We start from the raw sequence: 26,569 nt of genomic DNA on the forward strand, positions 1-26,569 counted from the left end.
AGGGGTTCCAGTCAAAGAAGAAACGGCGAAGCGCACTCTCCCGGCCTAACCAGGCACTTTTAGTGCCCTCTAAGGAAGAAGGAACCGGTGGGGGAGGCTATTCCTAATTTCTGATTGGCCAAAGGCCCCTCCTGATTGACAGCCCTCCTCCTCGCTGGGCTCCGCCCCGTCCCAGCCACTTTACTGACACTAATGAGCAAGTTCTTCCCACCGGTCTCCTGCTTGGAAGTGCTGACAGATCAAGGCAACAAATTTCAATTCCAAGCCCTAATTTGTGTCCGCAGAGCGTTTGTTACCCATGTCAGAGCTGTTTGGCCCCTCAGACGAGGCAGATCTTACGGGAGGAGAAGGAGGAGGGGAGGACGGGAAGCCCCGCTTTGGCACACAGGGATCGTCTGGGCTTGCAAAGGGAAGAGGAGGGGGGAACGCTCGGCGACCCTCTTCAGGCTGCTAGAAGGTGGATGCGAAAGGAGGGACGAAGCAAAGAGAAGGCGAGCGGCGCGGCCTGGAAGAGCAAAGCAGCCGGCGGGGGCGAGAGAGAGGACGGGCGGGCTCCAATTCGCCGACCCGATATGGCAGAGAAGAGGAGAGCCTCGCCTTGCACCATGCTGAGCCTCAAGGCTCACGCGTTCTCGGTGGAGGCGTTGATCGGAGCCGAAAAACAGCAGCAATCGCAGCAACAACCGCAGCCGCAGAAGCGGCGAAAGCTGGCCGGAGCCAGTGGGGAAGAGACGCCGTCCGAAGGTAGCGGCGGCGGCGGCCACGGGAGCAGCTGCGACACGGACTCCGGCGAAGGCGCCGGGCAAAGCTCCGCTTCGCCCTCCGGCGCTGAGACCTGCTCGGCCGCGCCTGAAGCGGCGAAGAACTGTGGCGCCCGGGAGGTACCTCCCGGTAAGTTCTTGCGTCCTCTTGCCTTTACAGCCCGCTCTCCGCTTAAGAAAGACCTTCCTGCCCCCCAAATTTTCCTTGCCTGATCACTCCATAACTGAAACATGCGGGTGTTTTCGCTCCAAAGGAGCGCAACCTCCAAAGGTCCCAATCCCGAGGCTAATGCCTCTTCCTCTTCCCGGGCCGAGAGAAGCCTGTCAGAGCTCGGCTCAGCGGTCTGTCCTTTCTCTTCAATTCGCCCTGTTTAAATCACGCCAAGCTGTCCCACGCCGGTTTTCAGAAGCATCACCAGGGTCCAATCGTGGTGACAGAGAATGCAGGATTTTTAAAAAAAACTTGGGCAGAGTCCTAATGCTCTGTCCAGTATTCAATAATAACAACAGTAAAACGGTAAGAAGTGAGGCGTAACTTCCATCCTAAAAGTTTTGTTTTCCTGGAAGGAGTTGGTTTCCGTGGGATTAGCCTCAAGTGAGTCCCGGAGCGTTTCAGCTCCAGTACCGCTTTGCACATTTCCCCGATCGAAGGAGTTCAGCGGGGCTGACGGAACAGCAGGCCCCAACAGCCTTGCAATCTTAATGCTTTACCTGGTGTCCAAGGAAGGAGAGCATAAATCCAGTTGGAAATAAAGGAGACTAAAAGCACACAAGGGGTGCCTTCACACTAAATGTGAACCTGGTTACTGAATAAATCCGTTTGCTGAGTTTGCACAATACAAATATAACCAAACTGAATGGGTTGGCCCATAGTGCTAAGCTACAGAAAGGTTAGTACTGTCTAAGCTTAGTATCTACCAATTCTTGCCTGGTCTGGCTGAGCATATTGTGTGAACTCAGTCAAGGAATTATGTTTATCATCATCACTGATTGGGGAGGTTTCTTAGGCTGCAGCCCTTAAAGCGTTTATCTGGGAGTGAATATTGAACTAAATGAGAGTAAGCTCCATTGAACTCCCATACAGATGTTTAGGAAGGTCACTCACTTAGGGTTTTCTCAGATGAACTACACATGATGTTCTTAAACTTGAGTTAGCTCGACTTAGAACATCTTTATATTTTATTGAGACATTACATTTTAATTTCTAAGAAAAATAATTCAGTTTACTCTAAACCCGTACTAGGAAAGATTATTTATATTAACTTAAACATGGATGGGGATCCACTTTTAATCAGATGTTTAGTACTGTTCAGTTTCTCTTTTAATTGGGCTGAAATGTTATGACAATGAGACCTAATATTTTTTTCTCCTGAATACTTCAAAAATATACATTATAACATTTTAACTCTCCCAACAGCTGAGTTGGATTTAATTAAATGTGGTTCTACTCAGTATATGCAAATTAATAAAAATATACTGAATATATTTATAGCAATGTTTCTGTTCCCCCCTTTAAAATGATATAATATTGCATGGTTTCTTTCAAGTTGAAGAACGTATGGGTGACCACAAGTTTTCTTAAAAGCATTAATTTGGTATTTAATCTAATTGAAAATTATAGATTTATCTTCAAATGTATTTTGGATTGGATTGCTAAATTCTCTGTTTGGACTGTTTGAGGTGGTAGTCGATTTAATCTGTCCATGCAAAATAACGAAGTTTGTTGTGTTTCTGCTAATTTAATTGGTGATGAAGTCTTTGTGGGCACATCCGATAAAGAGGCCTAGAACCCACGAACCTTTACTTTACAAATACATATGAAAATGAAGGCTCTTCGTTTTCTGAATTTACTTTCAAGTAAATACGCACAGGGTGGCCTTGCATACCTAGGTGCAGTCAGTGCAGAAATGAAGCGGGTCTAGATTTCAGTTAGTACTTCTGCCGTCTTTAAAATAGAATTTGGGCCTACGCGGTTCTCACGTGAAGTTTCCAAAACCAGCTTCCAAGCCGTTCCAAAAGAGGGTCCGTAATTAAAAGATATACGGCATGTCGAGCTCTTTCCTGAAATTATTAAGAGTTGGGCTGACTTAAGTCCAAATGGCCCTGAAAATGGTCGGCTGTCGATAACAATCGTTAAAAAGAGTGAATGGGAAACCAACTGGACTGCTTCTAATGAAGGCCCTTTATTATTTCCCAGGAAGCTGCCCTAATTGACGGTAGCCTCCGGTGCCTTTTGCTGCAAGGAAGCGCGAGGTCCTTCGTACGAACGCGCCGGCTCTTTAAGCAGACCCGCCGCCCCGGGTGGCCTCGCGCTACTTTTGCAGAGCGGTGCTCGCGGTGGGGGAGGGGAATGAATTCCCGCCTTTTCCCAGCGTGTTTTTCTCCCGAGCGACCGACTGTCTTTCACCTTGTTTCCTTCCCCCAATTGTTGCACGTGTACGGACACCCGCGTGGAATTTAGGCTTGAGGAGAAAGGAACGTAGGGAGCTGTATCCGCACCAAAAGGCACTGGCGGACAGCACGAAAAGCACGCGCCCTTTCCTGAGGGAGGCACGTGCGCCTGAAGCGCGGGAGAGTTGCAGAGAAGAGCGAGCGAGTGAGTCACGCTTCGGGCGCCTTTTGCATTGAAAAGAAAGCGCTGGCTTTGATGGTTAGGTTGTCTGTGGGATTTTCTGTTTTTCCTTTCCACACGGGAGCGCGGAGGCAGCTGCGGTAGTCGCCTCTCCTTTCGGGTTAGGCTTAGCGCTTTTAGGCTGTTTATTTGCCCTGCTGCCCTTTTTATATCTTTCCCCTCTTTTTTGATTCCTGCAGGTGGGTGCGAAGAGAGTTTCTTAAATGGTATGTCGCCCTCTCTGACTCCTGGAGGCCCCGCCAGAGCTGCCTCGCCCCTGCTCGCCCCGCAAGTGCCTCGGGTGGACCTGCAGGGCGCGGAGCTCTGGAAACGTTTTCACGAGATCGGCACCGAGATGATTATTACCAAGGCGGGAAGGTAAAGACAGGGCGAGTCGTCCGACTCAGCGGTTCAAAACGGCAAGGCCGCTAAAATCTGAGGATCTTTGTTCATTGCGGTTCGGTTTGGCTAGGAGGTTTTAGCACCGAATTACATTTCCTTAGAATACGGTGGTTACATGTTGCTCTTCAAAATTTGGTCACAGAACCAACTCCGGACGTAATTCGTTGGTGGGTGGGTCTCCAAACAAATGGATAATTAATCATGGAGTACTTTTAAATGACCTTAACTAAGAAACGCTCATGCATCCTCTCCATGTTGATTTGGAAGGAAATCTTAAAGTAAGAACGTGTTTTGGAATGAGGTACCAAATCTAAAAGCAAACTACTTCCAAGCAAATCTGTTCAAAAGCAAATATATTCAGAATTACAGGGATTGTGTGTAAATTATTTGCGTTAATAACTATCCTTTTATATTGCCCACAATTAGACATAGAGATATTTTAAAATAACTGACACAGATTTTAGGAACATATAGGAAATGTTCTTTTTCCCAGCTATTCACTGATCTAGAATATATTACTCAGGCCATTCATTTGAAATTAAATTGTTTATTAGCAATGACGATCAGTCTGTTTTTAAAAAGTCTTAAATTAGTTAAGGCTTAAAATACTAATCTCTATTGTATTTTTATTCAAATCAGTGAAAATATTTCATTCATTTCTAGCATCCTGAGGTATAAATAAAATTCATCTAGATGTTTTCTGGTAGAAAATCTAAAGATTAGATCAGAAGCAAAGTATTTAGGAGAGACCCTTGATTGCTGTTAGTTTCCTGCTTCAGATACCTTAAATACTTTGTATTGTATCAAGCATTTTTCATGTTCAAACTTTCACCACTATGTTAATTAAATACAAACATTTAATGCTGTGAAAGTTAGATGTTTAAATTATCTCTAACATGTAATAATATTTAAGAATGGTGGGTGCAAATCCAGATTGCTGATATGTTAAAATTAATTTAGCAAATTCAGATTTAAAAAGCTAGATAGGGCATTAGAATTATAGATGATGGAGAATGTGAGGAATGGTAGGCTTCCTGTTCTTTATTTTAAAAATACTACATTCTCTTAAAAATAACTACTACTACCTTTCTAAAGAATGCATACAGTATGATAAAAATCTCTGCTGTATAAATGTATCTGAATTTATTAAAAATTACAGAAACACATTTTATTGAAGCCATATGTTTCTTCATTTTCAGAGAAGCTTTATTAAAGATTGAAATGCTTAAACAATACAAGGCAAAATTTGTCTTAAAAATTTTCCTGTCAGACAGCTTTTCTTTTTTAACTTACAGGTGTGCTAAAATAATTGCAAAACTAGTTAGCCACAGCTAGTTTTGCTTCTTGCTTGTTTTAAACTTGATGTTAATAATTCTATTTCTAGAATGTAACTTAGATTTCATATTTTTAGAAAAGATTGAGAATGTTAGGAAAATATAACTGTATCTATGCTCTTTTATATGAAAAGATACCATATCTTTATTTTAAAAAAAATCCTTTAAAACTAAGACAGGTATTACTCGAGCTAATTTGAAAAATACATTCTAGTACTTCATAAAATTCTACAATCTATAGTGACTTCAGTTAGGCATTAGCAAAATTGCCCTGTGGATTTTTGATTCCTCTTTTAATGAAGTAATTTTATAATACCTATTAATGAAGTACTTTCACAAGTCTTTTTGCTTTAAAAAATGGGGCAAATAATTCATAATTGTGTTTATACAGAAATAAATCCCATTTGTTTTATTGGAATTTGTCTCTAAATTTACACATCTAGGATTACTACCTTCATGGATATATATGTGTGTATAAATGAGCATAATTTGGGTGTAACCATGTTTCTGAGTTTATGCATATATACACATGCATTGCATGCATACACATACACCCCCCCCCAACCTTTATAAGCAATACAAGCCTGTCTTGGGAGAATCATCTCTAAAGCCATGCTTACTGTTTCTGTCACATATATTCATTGCTGAAAAGGTGACTGATGCTATAATCTCTCACTATGCTAATTATTAGAAGTGGCTGATAAAGACATCCAATCTTCCTTTCCTATGACAGGACTAATAGTTGTGATCATCTGTTTACATATGAATTTGGGTGTGTATGCATGGAATGCTAGAGGGAAAATTTTCATGTTCACAGCACTGTGACCTGGAAATGAGCTGTACCAATTTACTTTTGAGAAAACATTTTTGAGGATCAGAATGGCAATCTGCAAATTGTATTTGTAAATAGCTGCAGTTGCTACTTCAGCTTGTGATGTGAGTTTTATAACTGTTATAACACAATCTCAAACCAAAAACTAACTTGCAAATTCACATCTATACTTGAGTTATGAGGGGCTGAGTTTGTTCTTTGAAGGAATTTCAATAACAAACAACCCGAACACATGGTTGAGACATACATATTAGGATTGTTTTGTGAGTGAGCTGGCTCTAATGATTTAAAAAGAAAAAAATCCTGCAGATAATTTTAAATGAGAAAGGTTTGGGGGCTGTACTTCAATCATGTTATTGGTTTTGTGTCCCAAATCTGTTTTTTATTAAGTATTCTTTTTATATTCAGGCGGATGTTTCCTGCAATGAGAGTGAAAATTTCAGGCCTAGATCCTCATCAGCAGTATTACATTGCTATGGACATTGTCCCCGTAGACAACAAAAGATACAGGTAAAGTAACAGTAATATTTAACAAATGGGATGATGAGAACTGCAAAAAATAGGGTTTATTTGGAAAATAACAAAGATTGTGCTTAACTCCCTTCCAAATTCCTATCATCTTTTCACCCATGAACAATCCCAAGGTTGGTGATTGTTTTTGAACTGCTTTGTACATTTGGTTCATATATTGAACATTCTCTGTGTTACTCAGATTGTTTTTTCCCATCATGTAAGCAACAGTCCTTCAGTCCCTTACTTGGGAATAGGCTTACTGTAATTAGTAAGACTGAAGTGAGGTGGATTGTCTTTAGTGTTTGCAAATCACTTTGCTAGGCCCGTTAAGAATAACACTGTGAATGGATGTGGAGACTACTCAGTGGCTAAAGGTTATTGGAATACCAGGCAGCTCTGATTCATCTGTTTGTGCCATGGAAGCAACGTTCTTTGCCTCATCAAGACACAAAGGTGATATGGCATGCCTCACTGAGACTTTGACATCCTGATTGGCAGTTCCATTAGGAACTGTGCAGAAGTCTCTTCCAGCTAGTGGAAATGTTAGAGGAGGCCACAAAAACTAAAAGAAGCAATGTGGTTGCTTTGCCTTAGCCATAAAGAGAGGGTGGGGTGGAGTTTACTTCACGAAGCAGTTACAAGATGCTTCATGTGAGCTTTTGTTGAAGTAAAGCATCCCTTTAAAGCTCATACCAGATCTTTGCATTAAAAAGAGAGGGAAATGGGAGAAACACTGGCTAATTTTAATACCCTAGATCTGCCTTGAATTATTTCAAGATGGGTCTTTTATTGCACAAGTTTTATTGCAGGAGGGATACATTTTCAGGATTGCGCCTACATGGTCATGATATGATTATGGTTACTCCACTGGATATTGGTTGTCCTCTTCTCTCCTTGGCTGTTACTTGGTTAGAAATTACAAAGTCTCCCTGTTCACCTGCTGTTATTTAATGCCAAGCCATGATATGTCTAGGTGGGAATGTAAACTTGTCTTATACTACAAAGATCTGTTTGCAAAAAGCTTGGGGGGTTGATTTTTTCTAGCATCATCCTTCCGTTTGTTGTTTTGTTTTTGCAGGAACAGAGGTAAATGTATGGCAGCTCACTTTCATGCCATCCCTAGTAGCAAAGACATAGCCAAGGTAGTCATTCAGTTACTCCTGCGTATCCTCCTTGCTTCATGGAGCTAAACAGATGCCCAGAGAGAGAGAGAGAGGTTTTTTAAATGAAATTGAGGTGATAATTGAAGTGACATTGGTGAAAGACTTGAGAAACTTTGACGGAATGTAGAACAGGCGTATATTTTAAAAACTACTCCAAAAGAGTAACAGGAACAAAGGTAATTTTCTTCTCTCTCACCATGGTATGCACGGTGGAGCTTTTACAGGTATATGTGGGTCTATATTTCAGCCTGCAAGAAATAATGAGGATGGATCAGTAACTCACTGCATCCAGTTAAGCAAAGGATTTTGCAGATAAATACATTCATACCTATTAGACTTGAATAGTATAATTAGTAGAGTTCTATTTTTCTCCAATTGTGATGGATATTTTTCAGTTTATAGACCACCCCAAAGAGGTAGGCAAAATTCTGGAAAAAATAACAAATTCCACGTGCATCCTTGAATGATTCAACTATGTCCTCCTTGATTTATAAAAGCTAATATAAGGAAGCTAGCCAAGTGGGAAAGAGTCCTTGAATTCAATTATGTTTATTATTGTTTATTTTTATATATAATAATTGTTTATTTGTAACTTGTATTTTTATATATTGTATATTTATTGTTTCATTGATATATATATATTTTTGTAAACCACCCAGAGTCCCTCTGGTGGGAGGACATGGGGGATGACAAATTTGATTGATAGATAGATGGATGGATGGATGGATGTTGTGTAATTTCCAGATTTTAGTACACAGTGTTTAGGAGCATGTATTGTAATGGCATCTAATGTACATTTTCTTCCCTTACGAGTACAGATTACTGAGATTCATTTGAATCTGGGTTGACACTCATTATGGGATGGAAACAGCTTTGGCTATCTTAGCAAATGCTCTTCCGGTGGGAATTTGATGGAGTGAATTCCTTGTGATTCCTCTTGACCTTTCATCAGTTTTAAGCAGCATGAAGTATGGTTTCTTTCTGAAGATTGTCTTTTGCTTTCCACCTTGGTGTTACCACTATTTGGATGATACCTAGTCCTATCTGTCATAATCCAAAGATAATGTTGATCTTTTGAAACACAATTTGGTATTGCTAATGGATTGGATGAGGGCAAACAAAATGAAAACAAGGTCTAGCTGCTCGTGATCAGTAAAATGACAGATGAGGGAATTGGGGTTCAGATACTTAGTTTGAGGATATTCTTAGATTTATTCATAGGTTGGATATGTGGCTTTCATTGGTAGCCAGGAGTCCTTTGCTCAGCTCCAAATATGCCTGTTAGTTAAGGTGTCTGACTCAGCACTGGTAACAAATGGTATAGTTACATCTGGATTAGATCACTACAATATATTCTGTGTAGGGTTGCCTTTGAAGACTGGAAACTTCAGCTAACGTAAAAAGCCTCAGCCAGGCTATAGACTGAGACCAGTTATAGAAAGCATGTGACTCTTTGACTACAATACTTATATGGCTGCTAGTTTGTGGGCACAATTCAGAGGGCTTGTTATAAAGTCTTAGATGACATAAGGACAGTTTATTTGAAGAATTATCTTGTCTGAGATGAGCTGCCCAACTGTCAGGTTCTTCCAAAGCAGGCTCTTTCTCTGTCTCACTCAGATTTTATACACATTTGGTGGAAATTGGAGAAAGTCTTTTCAGTGGTTTGTACCTCATTTGGAACTCTCTAGTGAAGAAAATCTATCCTGGTTGATAGCTTTCTGCTATCATGTAAAAATATTTTAGAAAATGACAAATTTAAGAAGCTATACATTTGTTTTCAGAATATATTTGCTGTAAAATTAGGCAAGTTTTACACATCCATTTCTCTGGGGAAAAGATTGTGTTTTTATTTATTGGAAATACTTTTAAAACCATTGTTTGAAAAATGTGATCATGTATTTATTCATTAAAAAAAACCCAAATTATTGAATATAAGAAATATAACTTCCTTGTATTTATTCTCCTATCTCCAATCCTGGTTTACCTTTTGGATTTATAAAGAGGCCCAGTTCTGCATTTCATATGTCCTGAAACTTCATGCTAATTGATCCTATTGCATTATAATAAATGATTCTGGATCATTTATTATAACAGCTTAGAAATCTCAGTAGTCAGCATATAAGAGTCAAATATAATTCAAGACAGATTAATAAAAATATTTTTTTCTGAATCTGAATTGCGCTTGATCATTTTCAGTTGCAGATCTTAAATATGTCTTCTAGATAATCTTATTCAGTAGGATTTCTTTGTTTAGGATTGCTCTGCCCATCATGAATGCAAATATATTTGCAGGTTTTATACAAAAGTCTATATTTCTAAAATAACATTAACCTAATTTTTAAAAGATGTTTTCATTACTGGCTTCAATGAAACTTAAGTTTGCAAGTCATGCAGATAATTTCTCATCTACATTTAATTCTGCATAGAAATAAGGATGTTAAATAATTCTGAATAAACTTTCTGCTGAATATTTACTTTGAGCTATGGCATGAAGTCTTCTAAATACAGATTTAATGTTTGGGTTTAGTTAACACATATCATTTGCATTGATTGATTATGAGCCATAGTAGGAGGGGGTGTTGATTTTGCTGACTTATCCCTCTCGTGTAGCCCTTTGCACTCAGTGGTATAAATAACATACAAATAGTCCTCCTGGATTAGGTCAAAATCCATCTTAATCCAACATTTCATTTCTCAATATTAGATGCTTCTCTGCACTTAGAGGCATGAAACGGACATGCCCCTCTTCCCCAGAGTTCTTTTGCAGCTGGTGTTTGGACGCTACTTCCCCCAAATTTGTTCAAAACTAATAAGTCTATGATAGACCAACCTCCATGAATCCCCTTCTAAAGCCAAACAAGTTAATGGCTATGATCATATCTTTTGGTGGTGAATTCCACAGGGTACAGTCCTTCGTGAAATAAAGGTATTGTTGCATTGCAAGGAGGAGGGAGGCAAAACCCACCTCTATCCTTCTCTTTCACCAGGGAAGAGCGTTGCTGGATCAAAAGCCCTTCTATTAACAAAAGGCCCTTTCCTTTGGGGAAATGATATCTAGGCTGCAGTTTTAGCACCTTTACCTGGGAGTAACTCTTACAAAATACATGTAGTTTATTCCTGTACCAAAGACACATTTTCACCTCTAAGCTAACAAACCTAATTCTTTTGTTTTCCTGAGCAAAGGTTTTGTTGGTTCAAATTATAATATTTGAATTTCTTTCATTATCAGTGAGGGATTTGGAAGAAATATGTTTATATATAATTCAGTTTACAGATAGAAAAATACTGAATAATTTATTCAGTAATTAAACTGTTTCTGTTAAAATAGTATCACCAAGCTTAAGTTAAGTTATAACAGTGATGCACGAGGGAAGCTCCCTGGCCTTCAAAGGTTTGTTGTTCAGCGGAATGATGTAGGCAGTTCCATGTTTGTTATCCTATAACTGTTTGCAGTTTGAGACTTGACTTTTGTAAAATGGAAGGCTGTTTTTTTTAATTTTGTGTCATATATTACAGCTAAATAGGGTCATTTTAAATAGAAACACTTTTAGAATTAGTGTTTGTATGCAAAATGTATGCAAAAAGGTAACGTTTGTTGTTTTTTAAAGGTACTGTCTTTTGTTGGGCGAACCCACTCTGCCGATATATTAATAGCTTCACTTTTTAGCTTATTAAGTAGATTTTAAAAAATCCTGTAAATTATACACAAAGTGTAATAAAATAATTCTGAAAAGAATTAGAACTTTAATGTCTGTCCCTTTAGAAAAGATCCACATTGAATTTATATTTCTTTTAAAATACTGTTTTGGGGTATCAAGTATTAAGTTATAATTTTTACATAATATATTTAATTCATTTTTAAATCTCTGTATTATTATAATAGATATTTTATGGAAAACAGTAAGTTAAATGAAAAAAAATGTTGATACAAAGTGTTTTGGAATGGGAATGTATTTTTTCTTTATGGTAAAGAAGTAATGCTGACCGGGGAAAAAAAACTCTCTTTTTTCTTCTGTAAATATGTCACCGTGCCTGACTTTTTGGAACAGCATTCCACTCCCACCCTGCCAAGGTCTGCATCGCCCCAATCCTTCTGTTGTTTAGGAAAGCCTTAAGACTTGATTCTTCCAGAAGACACTGGGCTGGGACAGTGCATGAACCCACTAGAGTGTAGCACACTTTGAATCTGTCTTCCCCAGATTTTGCTGTTGTAATATTTTAATTTTTTTGTATTTTGAAGTTTTTAACCCTCTTGTAAGCCGCCCAGAATCTCTTGGAGAGTAGGCAGCCTTAGAAATTGAGTAAACAATAATTATTTATTTACTATATTGCTTTCTATGCCAAAGCTTCTTGAAGCAATGTACAGTAAGAGCAGAAATAAAATGCACAATAAAACCCTACATTAAAACAATATAAAACAGCATTAAGTAAAACCTATACATGGGGAAGAGGGAATTATAGTGTATACTTTTATTATAACAACCTTTTGCGAAAGAGTATTTCCATTGTGAATGTCATAATTCTCAGGGTTCCCCCCTTATAGGTATGTTTATCACAGTTCCAAATGGATGGTAGCTGGTAATGCTGACTCACCTGTGCCTCCCCGTGTGTACATTCATCCGGATTCACCTGCCTCAGGAGAGACTTGGATGCGGCAAGTGATTAGCTTTGACAAACTGAAGCTTACAAACAATGAACTGGATGACCAGGGTCATGTGAGTTTTGTATATATTTTTTTCCAGCAACGTTAGCATGAGATAGTCACTTTTATAAATAAATAAATAAACCTTTGGACTTAATGTTAACAAAAAATGATTGATTTAGCAAAGCTCATGTCAGCTTCTGTTAGTAAATGGTTTCATACTTTGCCATATCAGTGAATTAGTAATAGGTTGCCATTTACTTCAGAGGTCTCTTTTGGACCTTTAGACAGAAACAAAACTGAACATACGAAAATTACCAAAATTGAAAGTACAGAATTACCAGTATACTTCGCCTTTCTCTATATAGCTGTTGGATCTTTTTTTTTAAAAAAGTGAAAAAACATAGACTATAAATCCTTAAAATAAGAGTTCTCAATATATAGGAATCGTAGATGCACTGAAGAAAATGTAACTGATGATTTTATAAAATAATTTTTGCAAAGATCCCATGAGGTTTATGCAGTACTCAAAAGGAACGACATGAGAGCTGTGTTCACTCTGATAATGATTTATTACCTACCATATACAGCGAGACCTTTTCACAGCTGAAGCTCATTACATTTGCAAAACTGGAAGGGAGTTGTGTAGTTTAATTGTTCTGTTTGAAAGCTCTAAATTGTTTCGTTATGACACTAGCTCATTTGATAATATATGCTATAGGAATATTTCCATTCTTTTCAAACAAGGAGAAAAAGGAATACAGTGTCTTTAAAAATGCTTAAAATACATCTTACAAGTTGGTAAATTATTATATAAAACGGTTTTGAGTTGAACATTTTTGATCATAATATTTTCAAAAATTCAGAAAAAAATGTAACTGCTTTGACGTAAGAATAGCTGACATAATTCTGGAAAATCTACATGAAACTTTGATATTCATTATGTTCATATTGCGATTGTGCTTGTTTTATCTCCTTGCTTTTGTTATTAACAGTGCAGAGATACAGATTACCTGTATCTTCAGGCCAGAGTTAGGCAAAATTAACTGTGACTGGGAGTTGGCACTACTAACTCAATTCTTTTGTAAATGATCTTTTAGACGACAATGCAACTTTGTAAAACAGTTGAAACTAAATAATTCATAATATAGTTTATTCCTAGATTAATGGAGTTTGATTCTGAGATCCTCAGATGAATCAAGGGAATCAAATAAAAAAAGGAGTAAAGAGCAATACGTAGAAATTTGAATCATTTTGTCAGGACTGTTAAATATCTGCGTCTAACTTGAACAGGAGTAGAAAGAGTGGTCTCAAATGTCAATGGTATTTTTTAGAAGAAAGCCGTAGTCCTATCAAACACTGCTTTAGTGTAGTCATTTTAAATGAATTTATTCAGAAGCAGTGCTTGGAAGACTGCTGATATTGCACTTCATTCAGCAAAGGGTTCACCCTCACTCGCAGTTGACCATAAATGGCATGAATTGATTACCCATAATGATTTTCATTGACAGAGCAGGTATTCAAACCTCTTGTGAGATGGACAACAGCACAGACATCCTCAGGATGGGTACAGAAAGTAAGTTTTCACCCTGAGAGGGTTGACTTAAGTCCTCTCTGAACTGAAAACTATATAAACCTTGCAATTTATTATTCACGTTGTGGAATGTTTTAGAATTACCGAAGTGCCCTACATTAATGAATATTTCCGTTTGGAAGAAAGTCAAGTAGCTTTCTTCTGGATCAATTAAAAAAATATACCCCCAACTAATTCAAAACTAACAAATTGAAAATTTGAGACAAAAGTTCATATTAAAAATTGAGATTTGAAAAAATACCATTTATTGTTATCCAATCAGAAATATAAAATAGAGAAAGACTATTCTAAAGTATATAGTTTTAATAATTAAGCCACCAAGACTGAATGAAAAAGTGTTTTGAGGTGGTGGAATTATTGCATGTTGAGCAAATCACAGGTGATTATGTGTCTTATATAAATAGATGAATATTGATACAATATTGTATAAATGCTGTTGTAAGCTTGCAGATACATTCAATGTTATATAATTTCTCTGGAGCATTTATTTAAATAATAGATTATTTTATACCTTGTTATAAATGATTATTATGTAGAAGCAAACTGGATTTAGTACCAAAATACTCCAATATACAGTGTTCATATTTGTCAGGGAAAACGTGATTGTTTGATAAATAAATATTTAAATATAAATATTTACCATTTATACTTTCAATGTATATTACTATGCTGTGGACATTCTAGTGTATTGATGTTGAAAGCTTTTGAGAGTTTTTAATAAATGAATAATTCTCAATTTGAAAATACAAAAAATACTAAATTTTGCCTGTTCAAAAACATAGGAAATTAAAAATAGTTCAGATTAAATTGTCCATTCATCTATATACCATTTTATCAATTTGATCTAATTTTAATACTTTCAAGAGGAATTTCCTATTATGATCTTTTGCAATGTCTTGCAAAGACATTTTTGTAAAGTTCAGATAATTTGTCTCTTTATATTTGGAATGCCTGTTAATTAAGTTTAATAAAATTAATAATACTTACCGAGCAATCTAATCCCAGTTTAGAAAAGACTGTCAAATGTAGGAGCACCTTGGGATAGCTTTAGAAAATATAACATATATTACCACATTTATTGGACTTTCAAAACTGTGTATACTTACATACTATTCTTTTACTTTTTTCTGGAATCAAATGCCAGTAGAACAGAATTTTAAGCTGAATTTTTTTCACTTTCATTTGGCTGACAATTATTTGTAATAATCAGCCATATTCCCTAAATTATTTCTCCACTTGGCACTTCTAAATTTTTTTCCCATATAATGTTATAAGTTTCAGAAAATAAAGACCTGAGCCATTCTTAATACAGTGTATATTCATAGTTGAACTAATGAAAAGTTAAAAGTGTACTAATTAGAGTGAATAAACTTGTTCTCATTTCACTGAGCCAAAAGAATACCAATGCCTCCTCTTAACTGACACACTATTTTCTTCTCCCAAATATTCAAATATGTATGTGTGTGTGTTTGTATATGTACAAATATACAAACACACACACACAAATACATATATATTTGTATATATATTCAAGTTTGCATTTTTTATGCTCTGTAATTTCTTTGTTAATTATCATACTATATTCTTCCACCAGCATAAAACAAATTATTTTACTGGTATTAAAAATGTAGCTTGTTTATTCATTGCATTATAAAGCATTAACATGCTTACTACTAAATTAACGTACCTGTTTTTGAAATATTTTTCTGTATTCTGTCTCTTTAATAGTTCGCAAATTTTTAACTATAGTTTTGGGGGGGGAAGCTTGTTTCTTTCATAGTTATGAAAATATATCTGAAAGCATAAAGGAGGCACTAATTAAAAACAGATAAAAATACTAACATACTAGTATATATATTTTAAAATTATGCCCTTTCTGCACTTACAGTTAAGATCAGCTGCAATGCTCTGGCAATCTCAGTGTTCCCCCTTCACCATAACCCACATTTTAAGCATTTTAACTGATTCTTTGCTTCTCAGAAAAGTGACCAGTTTTTCCTGCTGAATCCCTATAAATTTTATTCTGTTTCCCACCCTCAGACCTTTTAGGGGAGATGTTTTCATGTGACCAACTCTTGCTTAATGCATCAATGACAAATTCCTGGCAGAAATTTGGACAATTCATAACATTGCCTATTCATCAACCAGTTGGTATCCTCAAAATATTCCCCCCTCCCTCAGAAGACAAGATGTTAGCTAAAGCCAGGACAGCATCTTAATGTCCCAGTAAACTAGTATGTGAGGACATTAAGGGCTGATTTGTACTAAAGACCATTAGCAAGGAAAGACTCTGATAATATCTAAGTGTTCAGTCCAACACAAAATTTAGCATTCTAAATTTGATGGCCTCCAGTTAAAAACATTTGAAAACAAATGTTAATTTTCAATGGCGTGCATTCTCTGAAAATGTATGTATGTACTGTTTCTATGGTTCTAAATGTGAAATAATTGCTAGTGTTGATCCTGCAGATTTCTAAATTGCAGAGCAAAGGTGAAATCATATCTGGGATAAAAAGATTAAAATAGAGCCCTATTAGATTAGACCAACAAGTCCTCTAGTGTAGTATTCTATTTCCCATAATCCCCAGTTTAGATGCCTACCTCTAGAGAATGTGTTCAGTCTACATTGTTTGGCCACAGTAGAGCTGTGTAAGATGTATGTTCTGTAGTTAAACATTTATAGCTGAATACATTTTATAGAAACCTAAAGTAATATTTATAATCCAAACTTAGCTGTAATCCTGATTTAGTTCCTGGGAGCGAATCCAACTGAACTTCATAGTCCTGAATAATACCATTGAATAAAAGCTTTTTTTTTTTTTTTTTTACAGTAAGGGTGAATGTCTGCCAACAAAGCAAGGTCATGGCAATGGAAATTAGAAGTGGGGACACAAATACAGGTTGAATGTATAGCTTTCAAGAGTCCCTTGAAAGCTATAAATTTCTACTCCAAAAATATCTACATATTGATTATTTTATTTTTGTAGAAAGGCTAGAAATTCCAGCAATTTGTTTGAATGGATTAAAAAAAATCCATGCAGACACACTGTCTTGAAATGTTATGTCTGTGAGGCAGGACAGATGTAGCACAGTGGTATGGTCCTTGATGTCACAGATATGCTGATTAAATCTGGTTTCTTGTTATATTGGGTGGTTTACAAATACTTAAGTGCTGCTTTCTTGAAAAGAGATTTAGCGTGGTTTGGGATCTTTTACCAGTCTATTTCTACTATACTCTAATTTTCTTATCTTGCTTTATATTATCTAGATCACTAAAAATTGAAATAACATAAGTGCACTTTAGATGGATATTTTATCTCCTGTGGATGTTATATTGTGAAGATAAAATATAATCATAATGCTGATTTCTACCAATTTTTTTTTATCTCAGTCATAACTACACAGGAATATATCCTACTGAAATATGGGATGCTGATTTCTCATCCTGAATATTACTCTAATCCTGCGTGAACTTTGCATAATTGTAACAGACTGTTTTTGTACACGTTATGGCCATGCCCAGTACTTTTTAGCATCAGAAAGAAACATAATAGTTCAAATCATTAATTTCATCCAGAAGTCTTTGACATGAATGTAAGTTCAAACTAAGTCCCATTAATTTTGTTGAAGCTTATACCCGAGGAGTTGCTTTCATGAAAATGAAGAGAAAGTTCATATACACAGTAATTTTTATTTTTCAGATTTTTCTTGGAAACATTAGTTCAGAATGCAGTGGTCTCTCATTCTTAGAGGGAAGATTGTATCTTTCTTTCTAATTTCTCCAACCAATCCCAGAATTCTCTTGTAATGAGAAAAAGTCATTTATCAGTATTGCACCATCTGAAGATGTCAGGTTATTAACATTGTTTTGTCAAGTCAAAAACTTTGGTCAGTTATTGCTGTAAAACAACCAGTGGTGATACTTTTTTACAGAAGTCTATTGGCAAATGAGTAACAACAAAAACAATTCCTCATTGTGTGAATGAGTGTCTAGATGGAAGATAAATAAATAGCTTTCCATATGGATAGTGCCAAAATCATTCACACTCACTCACACACAAAGAAGTGTATTAACATTTTCAGAATTATGGGGTGATTTCTTCTTCAGTGCGATTTTACCAAAGCAGTACAAAACGTCCAAAAAGAGTTAGAATACTTTTGAAATGTTTGCTTCAGCAGAATAATTGTTGATATCTTGTTCTGTATAAAGATGCAGATGTTGGGGAAAGTACATGAGGGAAACTTATCTAAGCATTTTTGGTGTGCATCTGTTCACAGAGTTCAGTGTAATGGAAGTTTACGTGTGTGGAATTTTGCTTATCCAATACAGTGTCACTTTCCCAAGTGAGGAGTGATTTCATTTAAAAGTATCCTAATGATAGCCAAGACATTTTTTTCCCCCAAACATAAAATCCTTCCATTTTGGGGCACAATAAGATTTCATGGTATTTGGCATTCAATAGGATATCATAAAGGGGAGTCAGGGAAGGATGACGTGCAATGCTGAATTTAATATTTTGTGGCCAATAATGAAACAGGAAATTAAAAATTTTAATCATTTTAATTTGATATACTATTGGCTGGTAGCCATGAAACTTCAAAACAAAACAACTTAGTAGGCTTCCAAAAGTAATAGATAGATTTTTGATCTGAAGCATATTCAGATGCACCCTAAAACTGATACATTTTCTCCAAAAATCTTTGACAATTATAATTTATAAGATATGAAAATATTGCTATGTTTGCTCTAGAGGTTTCACAGGAAAAATTTTGAACTCAGGAAGGAACAAAAAGAAATGAAATTTCAGAGATCTGGTGGACTTTATATAGTCTGATGGATTCTGAGTTTTACAACTCTTCTTTAGGGATATTGGGCAATCAAGAATCTGTATTGTCCAAGTGGAAATATTTCTAACCCCCTTTGAGGCCTGCTGGGTTTTTGTACTTTCAGTTTTTAACTAGGTCATCGAGCTTTTAGTTTTGCCACTCTTATTTCCATTTGCTTTTGTTTTGCTCAACCTAAGAGTTCATTACCAGTGTGTTACAATAAATCCACATACATATAAACATTCTAATTCTTTATAACAGGTTTTCCCAACTCAGTGGTCTGCAGGTATTTTGTATGTCAACTGCAACATTTCCTAAACATTGTGTGGACTGGGAATTATGAATGCTGAGGTTCAACACTTCTGTGATACTAGATCAAGAAATTGCTGCACGGGCAAGGAAACATAATATAGAAAGGCCAGCTGAGGGCGATAGGATTTGTATGAAAACTTGCTATCCGGATTAATACACTGAGATTCCGTCAGTGAGCTAGAAGATAGAATTTACAAATGGGAATAGGGGAAGAACAATGGGTGGATGAAGAGAGGTTCTGTTTGAATACTGCCAAGGAAGTATATTCATATTCAACACATTTGCAGGGTTGGTAGGAATTAGTTTCATGAATAGTCATGAGTAAATTGTTTGAAACATTAGTCTGGAGTACTTGTATGCAGAATTATTATTTGGGATTAGGATCTTCTTTGCAGGATTGCCTGCATTCTCTATCAGACTGATAGAGAGCCAGTTCGGTCTAGAGATTAAGGCACCAGGCTAGAATCCAGGAGACTCAGTTCTCATCCCGCCTTAGGCATGAAAGCCAGTTGGGTGACTTTGGGCCAGTCACAATCTCAGCCCAACTCACCTCACAGGGTGGTGGTTGTGGGGAAAACAGGAGGAGGAAGGAGTATAAGGTATGTTCCCTGCCTTGAGTTATTTATAAAAATAATAAAGGCGGAATTTTAAAAAATCTTAAAAAAACCTGTATGTCTTCTGCCTATTGGGGGATGGGGATATGTGTTGACATTGTCTGGCATAGAAGCAACTGGGCATCCTTCTATTTTGGTTGGTATGGGTTAACTCTACCTTTTGGAGTTGTGTGAATATCATTTGTACCGTGTTTTTGGACAGGTGGCTACAGATGCTGGCAGGCACATGCCAAAGATGCTGAGAACATGGCTAGCTGTTCTGATCTAAAGGGTTCTAAAAGATACGATGACATCCCTCTATAGTGTAGCAGTGAATCTTTGATTCTTATTAATTACAGTGTAAGATTTCCTCTGCTTGTGGTCTAGGTTGTGCTATCCTAATGCAAAGAATTTTAGGGTGACACAGTCTACTATCAAATTCTTACGATAGTAATAGTAAGAATTTTTTAAAAATTATTATGTTTATACTGTATAATAAGTGAAAGATGAAATTATTCCTTGTAATTGGATATATTCAGTAGCTGATTAATATTACTTCATGATTTCTTCATGATTCAGCAAACAAAGTTCCAGGGTATTTCTGAAAATCTTTAGCCTAATTTGGACAGAATCAGCTTCAGTCCAACAACCCACTTTTCTTTTTAGTCTGTACGTACTGCTTCTGATGGGTTAAAAATCCTCATTCAAAGCCATTCTATTGAACTGAAGCGGCTAGTTTTGAGATTCAACACAGGATATTTGCTTTTCCTCAGAATAAAGCAAGATGGGCAATTCATATTACTATGTTTAAAATATGTAGAAGAAACAGGAAGAAAACTAGTTCTTTCTTTTTTTCTTTTTAAATATAGATAATTCTTCATTCTATGCACAAATACCAGCCACGTGTCCATGTCATTCGAAAAGACTGTGGGGATGATCTCTCCCCAGTCAAACCCATTCCTTCTGGGGATGGTGTGAAGGCATTCACTTTTCCCGAAACTGTTTTCACTACTGTCACAGCATACCAGAACCAACAGGTAACTTTCATTTTATTTTGTTTTAATGCTGATGGCTTACTGGGATGGGCATTCATTAAAGTCTAGAAGAAATACTGTTTCTTGGCAAACAGCAAAAAAAAAAAAGGCATTTAATGCTATTTAAGTATTTAGTTCTCACGAAGATAAAGGGAGGGAGGGGGAAGTGCATTCAGACTTACAAAATTCTGTTACTGTAGCTTTGCAATAAGAGCAGTGCTGACCTACATTATATTGGATTCCTAGTCTGATCTACTTTGAAGGGCTGAGAAGAGGGGAAGATCGAAAACTGTACAGGATGGACACACCACTGTCCCCTTCAAGGCAGCTGGTACCAGTCCATCTCCCAAAGAAGCATTAATCACCTCTTGAATCCAACTCTACGCCCCTCTCCTGGCTGCCCAGAGGAAGTAGATGGGAAACGTACCCAGTCTGCTAAGAGTAGAACTTGTGCTACAGAAGTCTTTATCCAGAGAGTCCTCAGTTGGGACTCAAAGGAATCCCAACTGATGTCATAAGATGCTGCTCCACTCATCATACTCAGAACAAATATGTGCTATTATATGTGCAAAACACCTAATCAACATCTTAGGAAGATAACTTCCTGCACATTCTTCCCCAGCCAGACATGAGCCACCACGTACAGAACCATTGGATAATACCTGCAGGTGCAGTAAGAATAGAGACGTACAAACTCCTTGCGCAACACTCTTAACCTGGGCATGGCCATGTTTAATTTACACAATAAAACACACTTTAGAATGTAGTATTAGATGGTCATTATTTAAAATAACTGGCTGAAATGAAGTTAGAATATTGCAGTTAATTTTCTCTTTGTTCACAAATTTACATGCCAAGGGCATTTTCCACCTACCAGTGAATTTCTATAGCTTCCAAAAAATAAAGATGGAGTTTAACAACTAGATTTTGTATTTCCCAAAATGAGAGAGAATACTTAACATGCATATTCCTTGTTCCTGAAAAGTTTTGGAGAGTCTGTACTGTAACTGAATATGACCTGATAAGTCTATTTTGTATGCCCTGAGACTGTCCATCACTTGTTCTAAGACTATCACAGAGATGGCTCTGTCATCAGCCATAATTTCCTCTCCCTGCTTTTTTTTAAAACAAACAAACAAACAAGATGATAAGTTCTTAGAAATGTAATAGCTTTACAACTCTTGTTAACCAGGGTAGGCCATGTTTTGGCAGGCAAGGACCAAACTTTACATTTGGCAGGAATGCTGGAGCATGTTGATTTTGCAAATGGAAGAGACCTAGACTTGTATCTGGGTTTAGGGGAAGACTTTTAAGGTTTTTGTTTTTTAAAGTTACTTTCTTCTGTCTGAAGGTGTACTTTACATTTTACATATGTTTTCTTGCTTGAGAATGGCACAAAACCACACCTCCAGATTTCAACTATTATGGTCTGGAAGCCATTAAAAAAAAGGTGCTCATAATTTGCATGTAGCAGCTGCTACCATTGTTGTAAGTGCAAAATAGCATTGCCTCAATATATATTTTAAATTAGAGGGATGTTTTGAAGACCTGTTAATATGCTGTGGTCAAAGCACAGATTCAACTCTGGTTCTTCACTGTTAATTGCTGAAAACCACCCATGGTTCAAAGATGGGCCTCCATTTCAAAAGTTACATCCAGCTGCATATACTTTTATAAGTCCGAAACTGAAATGGATGCTCCTCCTCATTGTCTCACTTACAAGCCTTTACTATTTTAACTATATAGTATTTTATCCATTGTATTTACTTATTTATAGTTTAATTTTATTTACTTAATTAATTTTGCCTTTTGAAAGCCATATGAGTCCTTAGGCAGCTTGCAGCAATAAGTCATAGACAATAAAAAATATCATTAAAGAACGATGTAAATCCACAATTGCCAACCATTAAAGCACCTCCATAGTAGAAAAAAGTGTTCTATGTTGAAACTAAACAGCAAGAAAACCATTTTGAGGAAGCCTTGAAAGAATAAATAGGCATTTAAGGATCTGTTAAAAGCTGTTAGTGTAGTTAGTGTAATATAAGTTCGATGGACCTCAAAAGATAACCCATTCCATTGGTATGGTTCACTCCTGATTAGTTGCTTGTTAATAACTGCAGAAAAGACTCTTTCACTTGGGTTATCCAGTTTATAGCCTTCAAAAAGATACAAAAAACCCTAATTTATCTTAAAGTATAAGCAGATTAATAGAATTGAATGCAGTCCTTCAGATACATTGTTTCTAAGCCATTACCTCCTGTGTATTTAAGAATTTTACTCATCACATTAAAAAATTTCATGTGGCAACAACTTTTAGAAAGGCTCTTGGGACTTCATGTATGCATTTCAGGGCTGTGCGCAAACTTCAGTATCAGGTTATGCACCCTTGATTTAAGGGTTTATAGGCTAAAACCAACTTTGAATTATGCTCAGAATCATGCTTGTAACAAGTGTAGTTGGTGTAATAGAAGAATTATGTAGTCCTCCTACTTTGCTCTTATGAACACTTGCATCATATTGAAAAACAGTTCCATCACAGTAGTTTAGGATGGAGATTATTCTTGCATGGATAATTAAGGTCAACTCTGCTGTCTCCAGATTGAGCTACAGCTGGTGCAGCAGTTTAAGTTGATAAGCATTTCTGGACAGCAGTACCTTGCAACCAAAAATCATTACTCTTACTTTATTTGAGTGTTGGACTGGAGAAAGTTGTGCCTCTTTTAAAAAAATTTTTACACAATGTGAGATGATCAGGTTAACCACCCTTTTCCCTCCAAGTTATATAGGTGTCCATTAAGCCACTCTTCATGGAAGTAGCAGATGGATATCAGTATAAAACTAGGTGAAGTGGCAAGACTGGCATATGATTTACTTATTTACAAATCTGGTTGTTCAGTTGTAAAACTACAAGGAGATCTTTGGAAGTTTAAGTCTGTTTTGTCGCAGATACATGACCAAGTCACCTGCAAGGCTTTACAGTGGAGACAAACATCCACAACATAATGGATAGTAGTAAATCTATTGGAAGAAAAATCCATTCAATTAAAATGAGATTTGCTGTTGTATCTAGATTTTTTTCCCATGAATTTTTACAGGAATTAACTTTCCATTGGACTGTGTCCAATTATTTTTTTCAAACCAAATAATAATACGATACATTTAATATGCAGTGCTTTTTGGCATGTATTTACAGAAGATGCTTGCGTTATTATTTAATGGTGGTAATTCAATTTTTATGTAATTATGTGTGTGATTTTAAAAATTACTGAACGTTAAATTATGTGGTTTTAAAGTCCTACATTTTATAGGTCTGCATGTTTTCTATGTGTTATCTTTACAGATCTGCATGTTTTCTATGTGTTATCTTTACAGATCACCAGACTCAAGATTGATAGAAATCCATTTGCAAAAGGATTTAGAGATTCTGGGCGCAACAGGTAAGCTTTCTGACATTTACTAAATTTTGGCCACTGTTAATAGAATTTGTCTATTTGTTAAAACTAAAAAAGCTGAACCTGCAGCCTCATTTTCTCTTTTACAAAGCATTATTTAGATCTGGCCATAAGTAGGATTTTTACATCCACACTGTAAAAGATGGTTTTACAACTATTGTGGCTTTTCCCAGAATTCTGCTTTGGTGTGGTTTTTGGAATTCTGTGTTAGAGATCCATGTTTAATTACATGAAATTGCATTGTAAAACTAACAGTCTTAGACATCCTTATCTGGAACAAGCACCAATGAACATAGTGGGATTTGTTTTTCAGTAAACGTGCATAAAAATATTGTAATATACTGGGCAGTATAGTTCAAAGCTCTACACATGTGATCTTAGGATTCAACTTAATCCCTGGTCTTATATTTACAGTGAATACATGACCGGTCTCTAAGCTGAATCCTAGGCTCGTCCTCCTCTTGTCACCTCCTGCTTCTGTTACTAAGTGAGCCCCAGCACCTGAAGAGAAGCATTGGATTCTGTATTCTATTTTTCACTTATGAGATAATAAAATAGAGAGTATATTGATTAGTTTACTTAATTGGAATTAGTTTAATAGCCTGCACACACACACACACACACACACACACACACCCTTCTCACCCCTGTGGGTGGTACATGTCTTCACCGAGTCCTCTACCAGAGGCCTGGGAGTTTGAGGGTTCTGCGTATTATCTTAGCTGTTCCTAGCACTGCACTCTTCTGGACAGAGAGCTCTGATGTCGTTCCTGGGATCTGTTGGAGCCACTCTCCCAGCTTGAGAGTCACAGCCCCAAGTGCTCCTACCTCCACTGGGACACTTTGGCATTCACTTTCCACATCCTCTCTAGTTCCTCCTTCAGGCCCTGGTACTTTTGCAGTCATTACAGCCTCAGGCATTCTCTCAGCAGCTCATCTTTGGGTGCCATCTTACTGAAGTGCTCCTGGATGCTCTGGGTTTCATCCAGGACAGCAGCTTTGACACTCACCAAACCATATCCATATCCACATCCGTATATATACAGAGTTTGTGTGTGTGTGTGTATGTATGCAAGAAGTAATAAAATGCTTCCTTTAAATATGTGCATCTAACCTGAAGTTAGGAATGGAATTCAGGCAGTGATTTAGATTCTCATTTCTCCTCATATATTCAAAATAAACTTTAAAAAGCATTAATTTGGCATAGTGGTTACACCAGGCTAGAAACTGGGAGACTGTGAGTCCTACTCCTGCCTTAAGCACAGCTCAGTGACTTTGGGCCAGTCACTCTCTATCAGGCCAAGGAAGAAGGCAGTGGCAAACCACTTCTGAAAAACCTTGCCAAGAAAAAACTGCAGGGAGTTGTCCAGGCAATCACCAGGACTCAGTGCTGACTCAAAGGGACAAAAAAAAAAAAAAAGGAAATCTAGTTTGAAAGAGCAAATGATTAGACACCACGTAATCATAACAGAAAGTTTAATGTACTAAGTCTCCATTAGCTTTAATAATATTCAGAGTTGTAAAAGTTTTTAATGGCTGCCAAAAACAACTGTTGTTTTCTGTTGTGAAAGAATTGGGCAAGATATAATGGGTCCAAATTTTGAGACACTATGTTCAGGTTTTTTTTAAGAATAAAACAAAGCAAAAATTGTGTAAAATCAAACTATATGCCATTGTTAATCATCAACTAATATTTATTTTTTAAAATTACTGCTTTAAGAAATCAATCCCATGTCTTCCATTCAGATGCATGAATGGATTTTTTGGAAGCTGCATTAACTGCAGGGTGAGGGGTATAAAACACATCTATTCAAGGGAAAGAAAAGCAAATCATATTTGTTGCCAAATTTTGGTGGCAAGTCTTGGGTCACTTCAGGGGTCACAGAATAGAGACTGCAGGAACTGCATTTGGTCTGAAGTTGCCCTCTTCTGCATTGGATAAGAGTTGTTTGTGTCAGGTATAGTGGTTTCTTGCTCTTGGGCAGTATTTCTTTCTTGCTAGAGTCAGTATTGTACTCTTATTTATTGTTTGGTAGCCTAATAATTAAGGAGAATAGAATAGAATATACAGTGTTGTATGCATGGGCATAGATGTATGGAAGGGGCAGAGATTATGATGAATTAAAAAAGTGATTTCTGGAAGCACTATTCAGATTTCTTGTCTGAACCTATCCACTTCACATTAATAGCTGGAGCTGCAAAGATTAGAAATACCAATGTAAACAGTAATAAGAGATAATGGATTTTGCAAGTCCAATATATGCCCGATTACATTAGTGTTGTAAACTGGTATCATTGAATATTAAAATAGTTTCATGGTCATTAGGGGATTTGAACCATGGAACAAGTTGTTTAATGAGTTGTAGAGTATATCAGAAAGTATATAGAGGTAGTCTTCAACTTAAGACCATTCGTTTAACAAGGGTTTGAAGTTCTGATGGCCTTGGAAAAAGTGCTTTATGACCTGTACTTGCACTTATGACGGTCGTACCACCC

At 36.7% G+C, this 26,569-nt stretch overlaps 1 protein-coding gene across 1 annotated transcript in view; it reads left to right on the top strand.

Annotated features, from left to right (window-relative positions):
- Positions 1-357: 357 nt before the first annotated feature.
- Positions 358-26,569, top strand: part of TBX18 (T-box transcription factor 18) — a 34,860-nt gene continuing 8,648 nt past the window's right edge. The window contains exons 1-6 of the mRNA XM_063291117.1: positions 358-825; positions 3,573-3,750; positions 6,349-6,450; positions 12,163-12,334; positions 20,457-20,624; positions 23,994-24,058. Of these exons, the coding sequence (XP_063147187.1) occupies positions 462-825; positions 3,573-3,750; positions 6,349-6,450; positions 12,163-12,334; positions 20,457-20,624; positions 23,994-24,058 (1,049 nt within the window). The 5' untranslated portion in view covers positions 358-461. The remainder of the gene's footprint in view (positions 826-3,572; positions 3,751-6,348; positions 6,451-12,162; positions 12,335-20,456; positions 20,625-23,993; positions 24,059-26,569) is intronic.

The sequence above is a fragment of the Candoia aspera genome, chromosome 1 (assembly GCF_035149785.1).
Source record: "Candoia aspera isolate rCanAsp1 chromosome 1, rCanAsp1.hap2, whole genome shotgun sequence".
NCBI classification, from domain to species: Eukaryota; Metazoa; Chordata; class Lepidosauria; order Squamata; family Boidae; genus Candoia; species Candoia aspera.